This window comes from Manis pentadactyla, chromosome 3 (assembly GCF_030020395.1).
Source record: "Manis pentadactyla isolate mManPen7 chromosome 3, mManPen7.hap1, whole genome shotgun sequence".
Lineage (NCBI taxonomy): Eukaryota > Metazoa > Chordata > Mammalia > Pholidota > Manidae > Manis > Manis pentadactyla.
In genome coordinates this window covers 149,017,822-149,039,833 of record NC_080021.1, presented here as the reverse complement: position 1 = coordinate 149,039,833, position 22,012 = coordinate 149,017,822, and the positions used below count along the sequence as shown (strand labels likewise).

At 40.8% G+C, this 22,012-nt stretch overlaps 1 protein-coding gene across 4 annotated transcripts in view; it reads right to left on the bottom strand.

The window, feature by feature from the left end:
• Positions 1–1,634: 1,634 nt before the first annotated feature.
• TRPM6 (transient receptor potential cation channel subfamily M member 6) overlaps positions 1,635–22,012 on the bottom strand; it is a 150,365-nt gene continuing 129,987 nt past the window's right edge. For 3 of the 4 annotated variants that reach the window (XM_036893468.2, XM_057498579.1, XM_057498580.1), the window contains 7 exons: positions 21,737–21,802; positions 19,573–19,859; positions 19,207–19,289; positions 18,247–18,452; positions 12,119–12,170; positions 7,665–7,771; positions 1,636–5,181 (listed from right to left, as the gene is read on the bottom strand). In XM_036893468.2, coding sequence (XP_036749363.2) covers positions 5,048–5,181; positions 7,665–7,771; positions 12,119–12,170; positions 18,247–18,452; positions 19,207–19,289; positions 19,573–19,859; positions 21,737–21,802 — 935 coding nt within the window. In that variant the 3' untranslated portion in view covers positions 1,636–5,047. Of the gene's footprint in view, positions 5,182–7,664; positions 7,772–12,118; positions 12,171–18,246; positions 18,453–19,206; positions 19,290–19,572; positions 19,860–21,736; positions 21,803–22,012 lie in introns of all 4 variants that reach the window. The other variant, XM_036893467.2, reaches the window with a different exon arrangement.

Genomic DNA, 22,012 nt, shown 5'->3' with positions numbered 1-22,012 from the left:
TTTCATCTGCAACATTCATGTCATCTTCCAGAACATACCACTCTCTACTCCTCAATAAAGCAATTCACCAGTGCTGCCACCACCAGTCCTCTCCATTCTCAACCACAGAAGATGCATGAAGCCAAAAACCAGTTCTCCTCCTCCTCTCAATCGGTGTTATCAGCATCTCTGTCCCCCAAGTCACTATCCATAAAATTTCAACGGCAAGTAGGAAATTTCAAAATGGCAACATGCTGTAATGGTTTGCTAGGGCTGCCATAATAACGTAATATAGACTGGGTAGCTTAAACAAGAGAAATTAACTTCCTCACCATTCTGGAGGCTGGAAGTCCAAGATCATGGTGTTGGCATGTCTAGTTTCTTCTGAGGCCCCGCTCCTTGGCTTGCAGATGGCTACCTTCTCTGTCTTCCCTTTGAGTGTGTCTGCATCCTAGCTTCCTCTTCTTATAAGGACACCAGGAATGTTGGATCAGGGTCCACCCTAATGACCTCATTTAACCTTAATTACCTCTTTAAAGACCTTTTCTCCATACACAGTCACATTCTGAGGTACTGGGGTTAGGATATCATCACATGAATTTGGTGGAGGGATGAACACAATTCAGCCCTTAACACACACCCAAGGTTTCTTTTGGTTACCAAAGGATCCTGAGGCTCTGTGACCTCTTCCTGGGTGCTCAATAGGATACAGAGAAAAAAGATTCATCAGAAGCCAAAGTACAACTACAGGACACCAATGATTATTCCCTCAAATCCCTACAACAAAAGGCAATTGTTATGTACACATTTGGACAGTCATTAGCCAATGGGTTTCTACCATAATATATGTGAGGACTTTGTGACTAGTAGAGCAGATGGAATTTCTGAAGTTTCACATTGAAAAAAATCCATAGCAAAAGACGAGAAGTCTAAAGAAAGTTAGTTGCTAAAAGATGCTGGCAAAGTATAGGGAAGATTTTGTTACTAAACAGTCCTATACTGACCAAACTTAAATTGCTACTAATTAAAATTTTTGTAAAATATCGGGTTTTATAAGCATCAAAATTCTAAACCTGCTCTCTTTTCATTCCAAAAAGTGTCACAAATGGTGAAGCCAGATTTGGGTTTTCTTTTCCTGGAAGGCAGAAGATGGCAAAATAAATTGACTGCATAAACCTAAATCCATCAAAAAGCAAAATAAATACAAGACACTGTGAAATGGTGAACTTCCTGATTTTGAACTATTTAATAAAGGAAGCTTCAAAACAAAAAGGGAGCAATGAGCTTTTTCCCTTTGGAAAAGGAGAAATAGCAGAAACACTTTTGTGTTTATACTGAAACAAGTCCACTGAGCATCCTCTGCAAACATTAAATGATGATCACATAATAGCAAAATGAAAGCCCCTAATTACTTGTTGAACTGGATGTCATGCTCACAAGAAGCCTTTTTAATGAGATTCTTAAAGGACTTTATAATGCTCGTATTGTCCAGCTTCATTTGAAAAGGTGGGCATCTCACCTGCATTTCAGAGTTAAGGGGTAAAAGAAAAGTTAACCAAATTACATAAAGTTACACCAAAGTCTGCCAACGATAGAGACCAACGTTTTTTATCCCTTGAGGACTAAAAGTCTCTCTTTGAAAAATTAAGCAACCTAACTAATTATTTTTAGGAAAGCATTGCACAAAAATATATTTTATCTGTCCATCATGGCCTTGAAAGAAAAGTCACAAAATAATAACTGTGCTAAATAAAAAATCAGTGTGGTTTCCAGAACGCTTTCTATTCTGTGTACTCACCCATGTGGCTGGAGATTTGAAATGCTATTTAAGTCTCATTTTCCTTCAGAAGCTAACCTCTGTGGAATAAAAGGCTGTTAAGGGGAAAAAAAAAATCTTTTCTGTCATTTGACTTTAACTTATGATAAATTAGCTTCAACTAGTTTCTTAGAAAATTGCCCAAGAAATGACTACAGAAAATTAAATACCGGGACTTCAAAGAGACAAACACACAGCCTTCAAATTCCAACCTCAGAGAATAATCCTCCCTTTCTCATGCTTTGGAGAGATGTGAGTAAAGAAATCGTACTAGGGCATGGTAATGAACCGTCTTTCAAATGACTTTTCCATCAATCTTCCTTTCAAAGGGTAATAAAGTGGTGATTATTTCTAGGCAGTTTCTGGGAAGTTATCATCTCATTTCAAGAGTCACCAGTAAGAAGGACTGCACTCTGGTATCACGACCATGATAAGGGCAAGAACTAGTTGAGAATTCAATAGACAAGGGGTAGGTTGTTAAAAGCTATTTCCTGGAAAATTAAAAGAGAGAGAGATCAAAAGAATTGTGTTGGGTCTTAAGGAACTGGTAATCATTCCCTTCTAGATTAAAAATGCAAATCTGATTTATTACCGAACAAATGAAATCCATTATCATTTGAAGGTTTTATTATTTCCTTCAACAGATAATATTGAAAGCCTATTATGTGCCAGGCATTGTGCTAGATCCTGGGGACTGAGGAGGAAAGACAAGAAACCGTGACAGGGGCCTCTGTGTCATGACTTCTAGAGCCTGAAGGGTCTGTCTCGTCTAAAACAGTGACAAACAACAACTAAAAATATGTATTTTTTTAAAACACTGAGTAATTGGTTGGGAAGTATTAGTCACCTAGTACTTGTTTTGCAAAGCCACAGAAAGTAATAACAGGGTGAGAAACACCCCAAACTGTCTGTCATTCCCAAGAGCTGTCAGAAGCTTTAAGAGATCGCAGGGCAGCAGCCACTCCAGGAACGGACAGCCCGCACACAGGATGCCTTTAGAAAAGACTCCCGGGAACTTAGCTGGTTCCCTGGCCTCCAGATTCAGGTCTCAACAAGTCCGGTTTTCCTCTGTGGTTCCTAAATCCAGCCCCAGCTGTCTTATTCGCCCTAATTCTCTTATCCCAGTCTGAACTTTCTGCCCACTGGCAGACAGGGCATGGACACATCTCTGGATTCATTATTTCCCCAGAAGTCACATTTTTTTAGCACTAACTAGAAATCCAAACTTGGAACCAAAGAGAAAAGAAATGTGAGACACAAAGCTTCTTAAGGGCAAAGAAATGCTGTGTTTACTGCATCCTCATCACTCACATAGTACAGAGAGGGCGTTTAGTAAATATCTGTTGAATAAAACTGACCAAATGAATGAACGAACACCCCACCCTTTTGTGGTCATGGATCACTTGAAGTCGAGATTGTCACATCAGTATGTGCATGCAAGCAATCCCACAGAGACCTTTGTTCAGCAGTTCATCGTTTTAAAATGTCATTCTGGTGATTTTTTTTTTTTTAAAAGAGAGAAGTGCACAACATAGAAATTTGAAATCAAAATGTATTTGTTTTCAAGTTCCATTCCAGGTAACAAATATTTGACCAGAGAATTAATGCTTTTAGCTTAGCCCTTGGACAGGCAAATTGCTTCTTTCCACAGTTGAACACAGACAGCACTGAAATGAGTACCAACAAATCCCTTACTGATTTGCAGAATAGGATAAAGCAGTTAAGGTCTGAAGAAAGCATTAACAATTTATCCTCATTGTCCATCAGGAAATCACCCAAATTTCCTGCCCCCTGCCACCTGGAAGACCAAAATAAAAGGGGTATGAACTAGAGCCTGTGCAACTCACACTTACAAGAGTCAAACCCCGTCCTTGGCAAACTAAATCCATGGCTTTCTGTCCCCCTCTGCCTGCACAACACTGTCCCTGAAGCATAACCTAAGAATGTGGGACTGTCGATTTAAAAAGCAAGCCAGCTAACGTACGGGCTAAGGATAAAGACAAGCTGACATTTTTCAAACCCGGGAGTTTGCTGCTGGTAGACACCTTATAATGAGGAAAGGTGATGCAGGGGGAGAGGGTGAGGACTCCCAGCCCTCCATCGCCTCCTCGTGTGGAAAGGTCGTGCTGGTTCTGAGGCAGGGAGAGCCCAGAAGAGGGATGACTGGTCCCCAAACATTCTGTGTGGTCAGGGTTCCAGGGTCCTCCCTTCGGGCCCCTAGAATCGATTACATGTTCTCAGGCTGTACTTAAAATACACATAACTGCACTCTTTAAGCCACCAGAACTTTGCACTGGAATAAAGCAAACACCTTAGAAGCATGTTTTCAGTCAGAAACCCCATCCTTCCCCACAGGACCTGACACAGAGCATCAGCCAGTAGTATGATATACACAGTTTTGGATAAGGGAGTAAGGTTTTGGAGGCTGGCTTAGTCAACTCTCCAACTGGTGGTGCCCCTGAGCTTAAGAGAAGGGGAAATACTTCTTGATAATTTCTAGTTTTACATATCCTTGTTCCCCTTAAAAAAGAAAAGAAAAGAAAGATGCAAGGGCATTTGTTTTAGATTTCCCTTTTCCCTTCTTTCAGAGAAACCTGAAATGTCCAGGCATCATATGATTCACTGACAATACCTCAAACCCATCTAGATTTCACCAGGATACTAACTCTCTACTGGTAAGATTGTAAAGGTGTATGCACCAATCTGTGCAAAAACACCCCATTCCATTGTTTTCCTTATTGTTTCTATTCAAAGCCTTAGGCTGCTGGAAGGGAGAAAAGGAAAAGTCAAGCTTTTTTATATGCATATGTACAAAAATCCAACATGTGGGTGGCCTCAAGAATAGCAGTGGGGGCTACAGTCCGCACACATAGTGAGAAAATAAATTAAATTCATCTCCCTGGTTCTTCGGTGTCCAGCAAACTGCTCCAGGGGTTCTAAGCAACCAGCTAAAGCAGTGAGGTATGAAGGGGCAGTATTCCCAGCAGACTCAGCCAAGTGTCTTCCTGTGGGACCTCGGGATGACGAACACATGCAAAGCACCCAGCACATGGGTCCGCATCTAGGAGAACCCATTCATGGCATCCCAGTGAGGTCTCTTGCCAGGGGAGACTGGAGGCTCAGCAGGCATGTCCCCAGGAGGCCCGAGGGCAAGGCCATCCTCACAGAGGCACTGACATCACCAGCGTTACATCCGCCAATTGTCCTGGGAAGGGAGGTAGGGCCATTGGCTGCTCACTCCTCCTCCCCTTCTTACAATCGTGTGAGGTCTCCTGGAGAATTACTACCCTTTTCCCTTGCCGGAGGCCCCTCAGCTGGTTCTATTTTGATTTCAAGTCCAAAAGTGGGATTTATCCTTCCAGGAGAATAGTCGTTTCTTTTCAAATCTGCAAGGAAAACAACTGAGACAGTTACAAGGTGGTGTTCACACAGACAGACTGAACTTCAGTCTTTGCCAAGTTCTCAGAAAGGACTCTGCCTCCCCAGATCACTGATATGTGACACCCCAACTCTCCACCATGTGCAAACTAGTGGCCCCCCAACACCCAGTGCCCATGTGGGAGTCTAGCTCCCCAGGGTTGGCTGGGGCTTGTGTTTACTGGGGCAGAGGAGGAAAGATTCAGTTGCTTGACTCGTGATGCAGTGTCTCTAAGGCATGAACCAGCCAGCGTCCAGGGAGACCAGCCCGGCAGCAGGGCATTTTCACGGCTGACTGATGTGCAAGGCCAGGGAGTTCAGTCAACGTGGCCAGCGTCGGCATTTCACAGCAAAGTTGTACCTCAGGTTTGGCACCACCTATGCAAGCTTTGTCCAGCTATTGGCTCCTATGCTTCCTAAAGCCTCTTTCTTCCATTTGAAAATGAAATTATCAAAAGAAAACATTGGTGGGGTAACCTTTTGGGAGAGATGTGTAGAGGATAGTGGGCTTTAAATGTTGGTGTACCATTTTGTGCAACGTTAATTTGTTAACCTTAAACGTGTATTCCTTGTATTGTTTTTTAAATGTCAAATGAGGATTATCTAGACAAAAACAAATGCATTTTATAGTTTAATAATAACAAATGCTTATTGAACATAGCCATATAGTCAACCCTCACACCAACCTTGGGAGACAGGTGCTCTTATCCCCAGTTTATAGATGAGTAAACTGAGGCCCAATGTCACATACGTAATAAAAAGCAGACCTGGGATGTGAGCTCAATCTGTCTGGCTTTGGACCCCATGCTCTTATACACCATCCTAAACTACCTCTCTTTAGAAGGAAAAAGAAAGAAAAAATAATCAGAAAAAATGAAAAATTACCCATAATTCTATTTTCCAGATTGTTCTTTAAATTCAGATTGAATATCTGAGCAAGTAAGGATATTTCTTATCTCCACTTAAATGTGCTTACTAAAATTTTGAAAGGACACAAAGATTAGGCCTAGAAATGGAGGAACTACTGAATGATTCACTTAAAACCCACAATCATAGGTTAAGAAAAAAAAAATGACCTCAACCTTATTCATACAGAAGAGCTAACAGGGCTCGAGGATAGAGTGGTGAGTTATGCCTCAAGTCTCCCTCTCTGCCTTTCTCCTGGCTGATCAGATGCCATCCTGTGTCTTCAAGAATAGGAGGCTGCCTGCCCAGGGAGCAGTGAATCAGGCCTGGGAAGAGGACACTGGGTGATGAACTGGACTCCCGCCTCCCGTGGGGCCCTTACTGGAGGCCATACTGCCGCTCAGCAGCCCCACTCCTTCCTGGCACCTTCTGAACAGACAGGGCCTGCTGAGCAGGGTGGCTGATGTGGTGTGGACATATCTCTGCGCAGGTCTGCCATGTGATTTGTGAGAAGGGGCAGCTACAAGATGAGAGGGACGGCCTCCCCTCTCTGGGCTCCAGTCTGACCTCCCCACCCCACATAGCACCGCCACCACCGCACCAGCCTGGGTGATGGGCTGTTCCCTACCCGCATTGGAAGCCTGCTCTAGATCCCAGTCTTTCGCTCTGTCCTGCCCACAAGAGCTCCTCCTACCTCTAACTCCAACAAGATTAATTGCCCTTCTTTGTTACATAAATGTCCAGCTACTACTCCACCCCAAGTCACAATGGATGCTGATCTTTTACCGGTTTCCAATTCAGGGTATGATCATTGATTGTAAAGCAGGAAAAGCTAGTCAGCTTAAAGTATGTGACATTCCATTCTAAGGACAAGTTTGGTATGACCTAAGAAAAACAGTGAGCGAGCTGAGACAGACATAAGCATCCTTCTGAGATTAAAGAAAAGAATGCAAGAGCCGGGGCTACCAGTCTGGGGGCGGGCACAGAACTCGGCCACCTGCTTTTGTATTAGGAATGTGTTTATGTGATGACTATATTCCTTGCAAAGAAAGTACTCCATTTTATCAAATCAGATTTTTTTATGCACTTCGCAATGTAGGTTTAAAGTGACAGGTTTTTGTAGTGAAATGCACTGCTTTAATTGACGGCCGTTTTTCCCTCCGTACTTCACCCGCCCAAGTGTTGGAGGAGTAAGAATAGAACAGGAAGACTGTGGGCTCCACACAGGGCCCAGAGGGAAGGGGGTGCGCAGAGGCCTGTCTTGGTCCAACTTTAGCCCAATTAAGTCAGTGGAACTTTTCCCTGGGAGTGACTGTGACAAGTATTGGGCCCAGTGTTGTTTTATCACATTTTGGCAGAACCTGAAGTAAATCCCTGTCCTTTTAATCCCTTTAGAGACTAAAAAAATTTTCAGTCAGAAAGTCAGGCCTCGACTGTGAATGAGATAAAAATGCGATTAAGATTTTCTTACTCGCATCCCAGGTTACAATGGATGTTGTTCTACAAGAGATTTACTTCGAGAAAAATAGAATTGTTAGGGGCATACCCGGGAGTCGGAGTTTCCGGCAGCAGGAGTTGCAACGATGTTTTGCAATGAAGTTTCTGATTGCATCTTCCCCTAAGTTGGCTGGTCCAAACACCATTCCTCTTGATCTAGAGGAAATATCAGAATATCAATGAGACCACAGCTAAGAAAAAGGAGCTCAACTAGGATTCTCTGAGATACTGAACAGTATCCCTTAGTAACCCAGCAAACTTGAAGGAGCCAACAAAGATCGGAGCCCTTGGGGGAAGCAACACTGTTAGGTCTGCACATTTAAAATTCAAATGCACTTAAATCTTGTGCCCAACTCCAAGACCTACTGTGAAACTCATTTCTACGCTCATCTGACAGAAGAGTGGATTTCCTATGTACAACATAAAAACAAAACACAGTGAGACCCCTTTTAACCCACCGGGGTGAGAGAACGACATTCATTACCAAATGTTCTACTGGCACACCTGGAAGGTAAGGAATAAAGCAGAATAAATTTGCTACAGGAACACACCTTTGTCAAAAGATTGATGTACACATCTCAAACCCAAACAATTTTCTGGAAATAACCAATGTCCTCAAAAATCAAATGCCCATAGAAGCTGACATCCAATACTCATCACGGCTTTCTGCATAGCTCTCTCTACTGTGCAAATGGCTTCGCTGGGCTCTTTCTGGAAAGACAGACTACTCAGGAGGCAATGATTTTTGTGGAAGAAACTATATATGCTAAATGTAGGTGACAAAACTGTCAACAGAATCAGTACATATTAGGCCCATTTTGAGTAGTCTGTAATTATAATAGATCCTTAGCAGATTCTAGGATCAATGTTCCCCCGTTCTCATACCAGCACAAGCACTATTTTTCAGGCTGACACTACACGCCACGGCACAGAGCACACCAGAAACACTTCCAAAGAAACTGTATGAAAGCTATTATTTTATTTTAATGACATGCAAAGTGGAAACAGCACATTTTAAAATCTGAACTCGATTACCACTCTTAAATACCATGTCTTAAGGAAAAAGAAAAGCAAATGATCACAAAAGGAAACAATAAACTTCACTTCTAAGGAATGCGGTTTTTCAAAAGGGACGTGGTGTAAAAATGGACTTTTTTCCATCCAAGTACTGAAACATTTATCTCAATTTCCACTTCCTTTTGGCAGAATAACAGTAGCTGCTCTGAAGATGTGCCAAGCTCAGAATGAGGGCTGATGTCAGTTTGATCTCAGATTGCCTCTTTGCTCCAAGGCGAGGAGGTGGAGGAAACCTCTTGGGAAGAAAAAGTGAACGGACACCCTGGATTAACTTTCCCGGTCACTCAATCGCCCTTACACAGTACGGCTGCATAAGCTGCCTCTTGTTAACTGCCTCTTTCAGTACATCGGTAAGGACCCACTTCCATAAGGTGAAATCAAACGTGGCAAAAAAGGAGAATCACTTGATATTTAGTACCAGACCTCTATGATGCAGCTAAAGTGAAAAATGAACGTGTTATTTTGGTCATTAAAATTGAAGAATTCCTTTTACTTTCTCTCCAATATGACCCTTTTGGAATATTTCACTCTCTTGTATTCCATAATGCCATTTCTTTCTTTCCTCCTCCTCCTAAGAAAGCATGGAAATCCCCAACTTAGAGATGTAACATTGTTCTCAGATAAAAGCTGGAAGGTAAATCATCTCCATGAGCTTTGTGAAAGACTATCAATATTACTATAAGATGGACATATGAGAGGTTCAGCCACTCCCTGTGCAGGGGAGAGTGGAATGGGTTGGAGGGACCTTCGTTTGCATCTATACCCCACAGTGATGCTTGCAGTCTTGAGATCTCAGATAACAAAGTTTAAAAAAGGAAATACAACTGTTCCCCAGATTTCTCACAGCACAGGAAAAGCAGGTGGTACGTTGGTTCCACATGTGAGGAAACACTACTTGGTGCCATGTTCACAGAGATTTACTAAAGAACATTTCATCACCATCATCATCACTTGCTGCTTGTCAAATGCCCCAAACCATCAAGGCAGAAAGTGCAGAGAAGCATCTCAAACCACCAATAACGGAGGCAGCCTCCGCTGAGGCTCAGTGACCTGAGGAGCTAAGCGTCCAGGTGGAATCTGAGGGCCTGGTGACTTTCTTTTGTGCAAAAGGTTGGGGAAAGATAACAGACAATAGGCATTGATCAGAATTTGCACCACAAAAAACATCTCTTTGGTAGAGGATTATTCCCTTGCATTGAGCTGCCTCCTCATAGGCAGGTGCTGGTCTTTGCTGAACTTGGTTGTTCTTGTTTGTGAACTTGTGAGCATCTTCAGCTTACTTCCAATGTTGTTGTTAAGGGTAAAATAAACAACACGTGAAAGTGCTTGCCTACACCGGTGCTCCTCACACTTTACACCAAATCACCTGATGATCTTGTGAAAATTTAGACTCTGATTCCCTAGGTCAAGGGAGGGTCTTGAGATTCTACAGTTATAGCTCCCAGGTGATGCCAAGGTTATTGTCTGTGGCCTGTGCTTAGTATAGCAAAGGTTTGGCTCATGGAAGGCTTCCAGAAGTGAGCCCTGTTGAACTAATTCAAAGTGATCTGCCATGGTTGTGAGGAAATACTATATTTCCTTATTTTCACCATGAAAACCACCTGCACAGAAAATTAGGTGATCCTGTAAGACCAGGCAGGTGACAGTGATGTTGTCCTATCAGTTCCCAGCATTCCTATCTTCAAGTCATAAACAAGAAAGTTTGCCACAAAGCAGAGGGTCCCATCCCTGGATGCATCAGCATCACATGGGGAACTTCTGAAAAATATAGATGTTGGGGTTCTATCTTCAGGGATTCTGATTTCATACTAATTCTGAGCAGTTTTGTTTTGTTTTTTCTAGTTCCCTAGCTGACCATAATAGAAATTGAGACCAAATAGCCTATAGAGTGCAATTAAATACTCAACTGTCAAATGGGATAGTAATCTTCTTAGAATTCTAAAAATTAGAAATATTCACATTATAGTAGATGATATATACCAAGATCAGAATTTAATAAATGATAGACTATATATAAACTTGATTCATTATATATGTAAAAAAGTTGTCACTGAAAATTATAAAGGGAGTACTCACAGTACAAACCCTTGGACACACAGAGCTATTGAAGAAATAATATTCTTGGCTAAAAATACTTAAGCTATGCTAAAGTGAAAAATATAGCCTTATCTGTATCCTAAGGGTTACCACACAAACTCCATTGGCAAATATAGGAACTGGATGTGCAGGAGCAATACAGATCACCTTTGTTTTCTGTAGAACAGCTAATATATTTTTAGATGGACCTCTTTGCGTAGAAGCCTTCAGAAAAGACCATATTCAAATTAAACCGTTCAGTAAAAAAAAAACAGTATTAAAGCAGTGAATGTTTACAATATGAGTCCTATGGGAAGGAAGTAAAAATTTCAGCTTTTATTGTACAGGGATTTCCCACTTACATAATTTTATATGTATTTTCTACAACCCAGAGGCCAAGTATAAATATTAAGGACAACTAAGATGTAAAAACGTCGTATGCCAGCAGCAGTTCTCAAACTGTGGTCTCCAGGCTACCAGCATCAGAACCATCTGAGAACCTGTTACATTATTTGGCCCCACCCCAAACCCACTGAATCAGGAACATAGCGATCTGTGTTTCAGCAAGTGCTCCTACTGATCATGATGGAGGCTCACACGTGAGCACCGCTGTCATCTGCCATATTGATCAGGCCTTAATCAGCCTCATCACCTCTTTCTACTCCATCTTTAACAGAAGAATATAACCTCAGATCCCCTACTGCCAAGTCGTCCCCATAGTCTGTGTATGGCACAAAACACCCATGGGAATTCAAAGGAAGACAGTTAGGTAACTCATTCCGCTATACAATTTAAACTTCAACCCTGAATTAAGGCAAATATCTGATGCTTTATATTTAAGTCCCAGTTTTCGGCCTCTCGTAGATTAACAGCACACTCTGTGCCCTCAGCTTTTGCTTTATAGGCATGGGATGGAAGACACTGTCCACGATAAGATGCAATGACTCCACTGTAAGTACAGCAAAGGAAACTGTGCTTCTCCCATGACAGTTTCCATGTCAAAGCCTATGGAGGCTGAACTTACCGCATTTTTCTTTTGTTTGTGCCACTAGTTAACCCAGTTGAATTTATGACAAAATCCCTTCTATTGCATTGGTCTTTGTAATTTCCACTTGTATTAACTCCAGATGTAATCTTATTTTCTTTTTGCTACCATTTCCTAATCTATGCATTCTCTAACATCTTATTCTATTGGATATAGATATAGGTACAGATATGCAATATGGATGTCCAGTATATATATCTAGGATCTAGGAAATAAATCTTAATGTTTAAAAATTATTTTTTGAAAAACCATGTACAGTGTGTTACATATAGTTTTCTAAATGGTAACATCATAAATTAACTTACTGTTTGTCTTCAGGTTTTATTACAGATGGATCTGTCAAATTTTCTCCAACACCTCCAAGAAGAAAGAATATGCATTTAGCAAATGGGGATTTCACTTTCTCGGAAAATTCAAGAAAGAATAAACCTTGATTTCCTTTTTTAAACTTACATTCACCATGTAGTAAATACAATCTATAAAAATTATCAAAACCGGGTGTGCTTAAAAATTTTACTGTGCTATCTCCTACAACCCCCTCTGCTATGTTCTTCTACGCCACAAGTGAGTGTTTTAGTGGTGGGTTCACAGGTACTGATAATGGCCTCTGTCATTCATTTACCATTTGTATAGAGTAGACATTCTAATTTTATTTTCTCTAACTGTTGGAAATCATGAACTCATTAGCATCCTCATATTCTCACTTAACCACTGAGTCCATTGGTGTTCAAAGAGATTAAACAATTTGTCAGAAGTTGCATAGTCCCCGGTGGTGACAACATTCAAGCTGAGCCAAAGCTCGTGCCCCTCCCACCAGTCTATGGTCCCTTTAGACGGAGCACATCAGTGCTCAGCAAGGTGCAAGGTGCTGTGTGGTTCCACGGGTACAAACTCTGCTCCATCAAAAACACACATCAAGTGCTACATACACAGCAGTTACAAATAATAGAATACAAATGCCCCCGAATTCTTGATCTGGGTGCTGGTTACACACGTTGAGTTGTGGAGTCTTTGAGATGTATGCTTATGCTGTGTGCCCTTTCCTGAGTGAATGTTATTCTTCAATAAAATTTACTTTTTAAAAAATGACACCGAAGCATAAAAGGATAACAAAAGTGTAATTTAAAACTAACATTTATCAAAGCAGGGATTGATGCCCAAAGTAAATCTCTGTTAACAAAATCCAGGCGGCTAGGAGACTGACATCTGATGGCAGTAACGATTCACAGGCAAGCTGCTCAGAGAGGTGAATGCCTCATTTGGGCAAAACCCAGTGATTTCTACTATTAGCCTCTAAACAAGCAATGGGTCTCTCTGCTTGGAAGAGACCAACCTTGTGGGAAAATTATTTTAAATTGTATGAAATTTATAGTATTATTATGTACTTATACATTTGGTAAACAATACTCAGAGTCTCTACCCACTATTTTTAAAAAAGATGTTTTTGCTCTGTTCTGTGTGTTTTAACATATGCTAAACCTTTTGTAAGAAAATATAATCCTTATAGTATATAGGCCTTTCCCCTAAGAAACTGACTTCTTTAGAAAAATGACCTGCCTGGAGTTGGGATTTTCAACATTTTTTGTGTCATGACCCTCTTTGCCAGTCTAGGGACGCTAATGGACCCCCTTCTCAAAATAATGCTTTAGAATGTGTAATTTAAATTCATTAAACTATAAAGGAAGCCAATGATACTGAACTACAGTTATCAAAATATTTTTTAAATTATTGTATTGCAATACATGTGCTTTGTTATTAATACTCTAAAAATAGCAGGATCTAGTGCAAGCCTATTAACTACTATAGCGTTCAATGAGTAATAAATATAAACAGTATTTTGAGTTATCTGCCAGCACTGTAATGTGCTAGGTTAATATCTGTAATTGCTACTGTAAACAGGCACCAATGCTGCTAATACCTCTGTGGTGTGTGCTCTCCATTATAATTGAAGGAAATAATGAATTTCAGTTATAGGTTAGTGAAAATAAAGGTGTAATTTGTTTTCTCATCAAAGTTCACACACCTGAATTCCATTTAAGAACATCTGGCTTAGAATCTCTTCATACACTGATTTTGAATAGGGAAAGGGAAAGAAAGCCCGAAACACGGGCCCTAGGGGAAGTGTGCAAATGTGCTTTGCTCGGCCTTTATTCTTATTAAAGAAGAAGTCATAGGAAGAGGCTGGGCTCTTTATACTTTTTTCATTATAGGTATAAGAAGGAACCACCTAGAGGGACCCTGCTTTTCAAACAATGCAGTAAATAAACAGAATGACAGACAAAATGATAGCCCAAGTACCATCAATACAGAGACTGAAGGCTACAAATCCTTCACATGTTTAAGCTCAGACCTAACAAAGCCTGAAGTTTCCAGCAATGATGAAACTTTAGGCTGATGTCTGAACGCACTGTAAATTTAAGCTGAGAATACACACAGCACCTGAAGAGGTAACATTGATTGGGATAAAGGAAGTTTTATGAGGGAAAAAAAAGTCTTCAAATCACATCAGCTTCCATTGACTTTACATCTTGTTGCTTGTTAGATAGGCAGAGGTCAAAGGATCTGCGTTCCATTGACGACCCCGTCACTCTCTAGTTGTGTGAGCTGGACCCCTTTAATCTCTCTGAATCTCAGTTTTGTCATATGAAAGTGTGAATACCAATGGGCCTTATCTTCTAGGGTTACTGAGAAGATTAAATGAACTATTGTAAACAAGCCACTTGGCAAAGTGTCTGACCCACAGGGCACTAAAAAATGTCAGTTACTATTTTTATTATCTTTATTCTATCAAGACCTCTTATGAAGTAAAATTCTCTTTTCTTATCACTGGCAAAATCATGTTCTGATTAACTCATTTCCCTAAAGTACTGTGGTTCCTAATGAATATAAATTCCCCTATAAGAATGAGGGTAGAGAATCCACAAACCTTTATATCTCTAAACCCAATCTGACAGCTCAAAGCTTAACTACTAAATAGATATTTTGAGGCCCTCACATGGCAGAAGAGGCTTCCAATGAGTGACAATAGACAGCAGTTCAGAGAATCAATCATGCTGCACCCCTCACCTATCCCCAGTCTCCCCGATGCCTGCCACTCTCAGCTACACAAGAATCACCTGATTGGCAAACTGAAACATCAAAGCACATCCTACCCACATATTCTCCTAGATGTTTGAAAGCATCTTAACATCTAAAAACCCAGTGACATCTCTTTACCAGCCTTGATAGAGTATGCACATATAATATGCAGCATGCCCTATGAGAAACCCAGAGTCTTACGTTATGATCCCCACCACCTTGGGACACATCAGTGAACTTCTACCACTGTGGCAAGAAGTTACCTTCTTAGTAGCAGCAGGATTCATGAGGAGCACATTGATGCTAATGCTGACTTATTCTGGAAATTGCTTTGTTGAATAAAAGGAAATCTGCTATCTCCAAAAGTTCTTTGAAAAATATACTGAGCTTTAGAAAAATGTTGTGGACCACTGTCGCTTGAAATGTAATTGTTTTCCGGTCTCATTGCCAGGAATTAAATGTTGGATTTCAAGTGTAATGATGATGATTTGGGCTCTCTCATGTAGGATTTTTGAATGGGAAGAGACTGGAAAATTACAGTGCAATTATAGCCAATTAGAAATTGGTCAAGCCTCTCCTTAGAATTCAGCTTCCCCGCCTGGTGCAGCAGCTCCTGGATTAGTGACTGACAATCCCATTGGAAGAAAGTAGAGAGGAGAAGAAAATAAAGAATAAACTGCCAGAGCATTTTTCATTCCTTCTTTCCCTCAAAGCAATAGGGAGCCACAGCAAGCTGGTATCAGGGCTTCACTCTACACAGGCTGCAGCTCGGGTCTCTACCATACCACCATGACCACATGGCTAAGAATAGACTACCCACAACTGAAGACAATTTTCCATTTTAAAGAGCCACACAAAAATTAATACTAACAACAATAATGCACATTACTGAGAGTTTACTATGTGTCAAGAACTTGTCTCACTTCAGTCCCTTAACAATCCTAGATTTAAGTGCATAGTATTATTTTCCCCAATTACGAATGAGGGAAGTGGAACTCCAGGTGGTCATCCCCAGTCATGCAACTAATTCATGGTGAAGCCAGGACTCAGAGGCCAGCACTGCACCGCTCAAGCTCTTCCTCCTAACTGCCATCACTGGGCCTCTCAATCTCCACTCCTATCCCCCAGACAATGCAAATCATCTCTCCAAAAACGAGGCATAATCAACTGAATAAAATACAGAACTGAACCAAAAATCATTGATATATTTTAAGAATACATTATATTCTTCCAGTTTTCTTCTCCAACCTGGTTTGGATTAAACACGATAATGCATAAGCCTTTGGCTAAGTGCTTGCCACAAAGTAAATATTTAGTAAATGTTAGCTAGTAGTAGTAAAATATAACTGCTTATAAATATTATAGGATTCATGTTCTTCCAGAAATTAAGACCTTACCAATTGGCCAAAACTATCCATTAAGTATCTCAATTTCTTCATCTTTATCCTATGATGTCCATTCTTCCCTTCTTTGAAAGTCAATGTTTTGACTTAGTTCATTTGGAGTGGCCTTTTTCTGCAATTCACATAATTTCCCAGTAAAAGAATAAAGTTAATTCTCTTTTTCCGCCAAGACTATCAATGCAGCATTTGTTCTGTTTAATGTCACTTTGGATTACCAAGAGACATAAAAATCCCCAAACATAAACATCATTAAACAAAAACCTATTCAAGTGGAATACAAAACACACTGAAGAGTCATCATTAATTCCTTAAAGTTTGTCTTTGGTTGTTTTTTTGCTTCTGTGTTTCTTTTTAAACAACTCCACCCCAAACTCAAAGCACAGACACTGAAGTACAGAGGAAAACAGCCTCTCCCTGACATGAGCCGCAGAAGCAGATGCCTTGGGCATCAGCCTGCTGGGTTTTACATGGATCATGCACTTACTGGTTTAAAAGCTGAATCATCCTGACTGTTTTAACTTTAATTTGCTTCCTAAAATATTGTGTTTGAGGGCTGGAAATATAATTCAACCTGTAAACAGCACAGATCTGAAAGAACAGAAGGACTTATGTGTAAACAGTGTACATACATCATTGTGCACGTGGCACAAATGTTAATCAAAACTGGCTTTGCAGTCTTACTGGACATGACTCACAATGCCCCGGGATTGCCTGCTTATCTTCACTGTCCCTCGTTTCCCAGCCTGGCTGTTAACACAGAATCCCAGGACTGGAGAGGTAGGACAGTCAGAGAAGACAAGAAAAGGCCCATTCTGTTTAAATTAACCAGTTGTGTCTTATCAGCATGAAACTCATAAATAAAAGAAAGCACAGTGAAAAGGAAAGAATATGAATGGTCAACCAGATTAAGTCTGCATCCTGGCTTCCTCTTAAGTAGATGTGCAACCTTGGGCAAGTTATTTAAACTTTCTGGGCCTAAATTCTCTATAATATCTACCTTGAGGTGCTGCTTCTAGGATTAAACAAGATAACTTCTCTGAAAGTTCCTGGGCTAAATCCCCTATTTAAAACCGAAGTCCCAGTCAGTGAGCCCAGGGACTAAACTTTGACCTTAATACATATTTCGTTCTGTCCCTGCAAGGAAAGCCTGCTAGAGAGACTCTGTTTTGTCCTGCAGGATTATAAATCACATGTGAGGTGTTGATAGTGGGGAGATGAACCGATCAAAGGCTTTCGTTAAATAAGAGTGCACTGGGTCGTCTCTCTCAGACAGAGTTTGTGCTTTCATTCCCTGTCATACCAAGGTACACAGCAATAAGAGCAAAGTAAATTATAAATTGCTAAAGCACTGAACTCAAAATCATGAAAAATGTCCAGAATTTAAACTTTCCTGTGTGTTTGAATGTATGTATGTATGCTGTGAACCTAAGTCCAAGGTAAAGTCGGGAACATTTGGTGCAGAAATCATTAACTACTTAGATCAAAGTTTTAGATGTCTTTAAGTTTTAGGCAGCTACTCATCTGCCTCTATTTTTCCCTTGATCTAAGTGGGAAACATGGTAGTTGCTCATGATCATCACTATACAATGTCCCTGAAATAAATGGCCCCACCTCCCTTCAAAACAAGATGAAGTGACTCTACACCCTACCCATTCTGGTTCTTGCAAAATTTCTTGGCACACCCATCTAGTTACTCCCATTTAGGACAGTTTCACAAACAATAAATAAATCCAGAAAAATGGTAACATCTTTCCATTTTCAAATTTTAAAAAACAAACACACACACACATACTGTCAAGTAATGTCTTCACTGAAAGCCCTTAACTATGGCTTTGGGTAAAGAGAGAGCCAGGCTCATATGTGGGTGATAATAATGGAGAAAGCAATTCCTGGTCAACATCTCCTGGCCTCTGCCTCATGCTTGCTGTATTGAGTCCTAGGCTATCAATCACCTTGCAAATCTAAAACCAGCAGCTCTCCCCGAGTATACTCATAGGTCCAGTGAGAAAAAGCCAACAGGAGCTCCTCCAGGGTGTTGGTGGGGGCGATTTCATCACCGTTGTTATTGTTGTACTTGCGGAACTCCCCCGTCATATACTTCTCGATGGTCAACCACTGATTGGCCGAATGGCAGTAGATTAAGAAAACTTCCAGGAACCTATGAGGAGGAATAAGAGGCCACTGGTTTCCCCGCAAGGCAGCAAAAGAGGGACTTCCATTACTGAACACTCAGCAACAGGGAAGATCACCTAACTCTGGTCTGATGCAGCTTCAGTACCCAAGCCCTCGCCTTTCTACGGAAGAGGCAGATGGCAAAGTGGAGAGGGTTCCCCACGCCTACCTGCCTGCCTTCTCTCTGAAGAAAAGCCAGCTCTTTTTTGAGTATCAGATTCAACTTTCCTTGCCATGCCCTATAAAGTTCCTCATAAATGAAACAATAGTACTTTACTACAATCTTCAGCACCAACTTATGCTCTATCATGCTAAATGAATGTGATGAGTGGATGAAGACGCTTAAGTGAAAGTAACAAGAGTTCATTCTTATAAGGTTCCTAATTCTGTAAGATATTAGGGAAATAAATTATGCTTCAAGTAGAAATGGTTTGCTGCCATAATGTTCCTGGACATTAGTAACTATACCTAGATCTTCCTGTTTCAAGTAATTGAGAGGTTAATCATAGCCTCTGCTTGAATTTCTCTTTTCCACTCACATAACTTCAAGTATTTAAGCCAAGGTGTCTTGGGATATCTAATTGTATTTATCAGTCTACAGAACTATAGAAGGGAAGACCCAAAATAAGTCCTGGGGATGTTCCCCATGAGTCTGGCCTGTTTCATAACTAATAGAGCTGAGAAGAAATGATAGAAATTCCTACTTAAAATGAAGGGGCAAGGGTCTAATATCTCCTTACCTTGGTGTGTAGGGGATGGTTTGTGGTTTCACTTGGTTGAAGGTATAGATCAGTTTTTGAGCTGCTCTTTGTTGTTGGATTTCCTATAAAATAGGGAGCACTGGTAAATATATTGGTTTACTATCACATGCCTACTAACTAATGATCACAGAATTACTAGAGGCATCCCAAGTGTGATTATATTCTGCCCTCTCCATTCCACACTCCAAAAGCAAAACCTCTACGAAACAAAGATAGCAAAACACTACCACCAGCAAAAAAAAAAAGAATATGGTACCCTTGGGGCTGATGATAAGAGCCTTTGGTCAGGATGCAGCCAGCTCTCCCTTCCCTGACCCATCCATCTGGGCTCTGGGTCTGACTTACCCTGAGACACAGATGAAGCACAGTGCTCTCCTGGAAGATTCTGTGCCAGGTCTGTACAACCTCAGGAAGGAAAGACTTCACAATGAAAATGTGCCCGGGCTTGAGAACATCATCCTCAGACCAAGTGCTGATGACTCTCATGGCTTTGCGCAGGCCCCCGTCCATCTCCTCTCGAGACAGCACCTGGATCCTGGCTGCTCTCCCTCGCTGGGACCAGGAAGACATGCTTTTATCAAGATTCAGAGGGGAACTCTCCTCCAGCCTATAGACAGTTACTTCTTCTCCTGCTGCAAAAAGAAGTACAGGTGATTGTATACTTGAAACTAATATAAGATTGTGTATCTACTATCCTTCAATTAAAAAAACAATTTTTTTTCTGACCCCTAAAAAAAAAAAGTGCAGGCAAGGAGTTCAGTGAGATCCCACATCTGTGACATGGATGCCATCCTAAGTGTCAAGCCAGAATCTGTTTGGTTTCCCAGGTGGTCAGAGGAGATGGGAATTTCACCTATGCAGGTTCAGGTACAGAGTAAGGGCATGGTTCAGACCATGTTATTGCTCAACAAAGGGGGAGAAGGAGAGAAGGGACAAAATATTGGATGATGTACAAGAATCAAGTTGCTGTTTTTACAGACTATAGACGGAAACGAAATCATCATAAGGTTATGCGTCTTTTGTTAAAGACAAATAATTGGAGAGAGATAGTTTATCCCTGTGTTTTCATTATCATCTCCCTTATTAGACATTTTTTTCCTAATTGCAGCTTCCATGGTATTTTAATACCAAATGCAAACCATGTATCCATTTATGTACTATATATGTATATATCTGTGCTTTATACATAAAAAGATGTTTTTGCTCCCTTGGTGGTGATACTGCCCCAACTGAGAATGCATGTTTTCACCCAGCTGTGACAGAACCGAGGTCATACCCCAGAGCCTCTCCCTCCTTCCTTTGTGCCTTTGAACAAGTAAAACCTCAGTTTCCTCATCAGTAAAATGGGAGTGAAAAATAATGCTCACCTCATTGGGTCGCTGTAGTGATTAAATATATTAAACTGGCTCAGGTGAACTGGAACCTCAAATACAAACTTAACCCACATAAAAGATTTTACAGACAAAAGTGCTCCTTAACTGCTGTACTGCTTCTGCTTTTAGGCTGTTGAACAGGGAGCAATTCTCATTCAGCCTAGACTCTAGCTAATACACTGTTTAACGTTTCATAACAGAAGTCACATTTTCTATACAAACTTCTATGGAGCCTGTGTTTGATTTTCTCCTTATACGTGTGCTTCACAGGGTTTTTTTGTGATCACTGTACTGGTTTCCCAAGAAAGGAATCTATTTGCTCACTCTGGCACATAACCACTTACCAAAAAAACATGTCTAGGTAATGTTCAGTAACATTATATTCAAAACTTTATTCTTGGTGCCCAGATAAATGCCACTGGGGAGGTCTCTTTAGAGTCCTAAATACTTAGAGCAGAGTTACTGAGTTGCAAACCAGCCACGGAGCCAAGGGGAAGGAGAAGGTTTTTGCATAAGTGATCAGAAACCTGGTCCGTCCTCATGAGAAGCGTGTGAGGAGAACCAAGGTCTAGGATGGCCTGCGGCACCCTGTTAAACTGTCAGAGAGACTCTGGTAGCCTTGGCTAATCTAATGCAAGCTTGTTTTTCTTTACTATTCCAGCCTTTAAAAATGACATTTGCTCTCTGAGCTAAGAGCAATTAGTTTACAGAAAACAAAATAAACAAAAAACAACCTACAAAGCATTTCTCTACAGATGTCTGTTAGATTTTATCATATTGATATTTATCACTTTCTTCTGCATTTATTTCTCCTGGTTAGTTGGTCCTTTACTTTCCTACTTACTTTCAGCCTTAAGTCAGTGAATGCCAGGTGCAACATTATTGCTTTTTTCCCAACTGTTGCTCATCATCGGCCCCGTCCCCATAGTATTAGATTTTGACCCTAAGTGCTGGCCAGGCAGTTAACAAGAGTTTCCATTTTAGGAAATTCATCTCACTAAACTGCAACCACTGGCAAAATCACCAGCAAAATGAAATTTTCCACTAAAATGACACAAAATGGGTTCCCCTTTGATTCCCTCAGATGTTATGCCTCTGCCCCAGCACAGCCTCAGGAAGGTAGAAGTGGTGCTCACCAAACAGCTGGATGGGTGTGAATGGTATGGTCTGTGAGAGCCTCATTAAGTTGTTTCTTTCAATGGCTGCAAATAAAAATAGATTCATGATTTTAAGTAGGCACCAGTGGTTTGAATTTACAGAAAGCCTCCCCCACATCAGTATATTCGTATGATGCTAAAATATTTCATTTCCAAGACCCCTTTTCTTTGCTTCTATTAAAAATATTACCTATAATGCAGTTTTTAAAATAAAGTATGACTTTAACAGGAAGGATACCCCAGTGTTACCCCAGG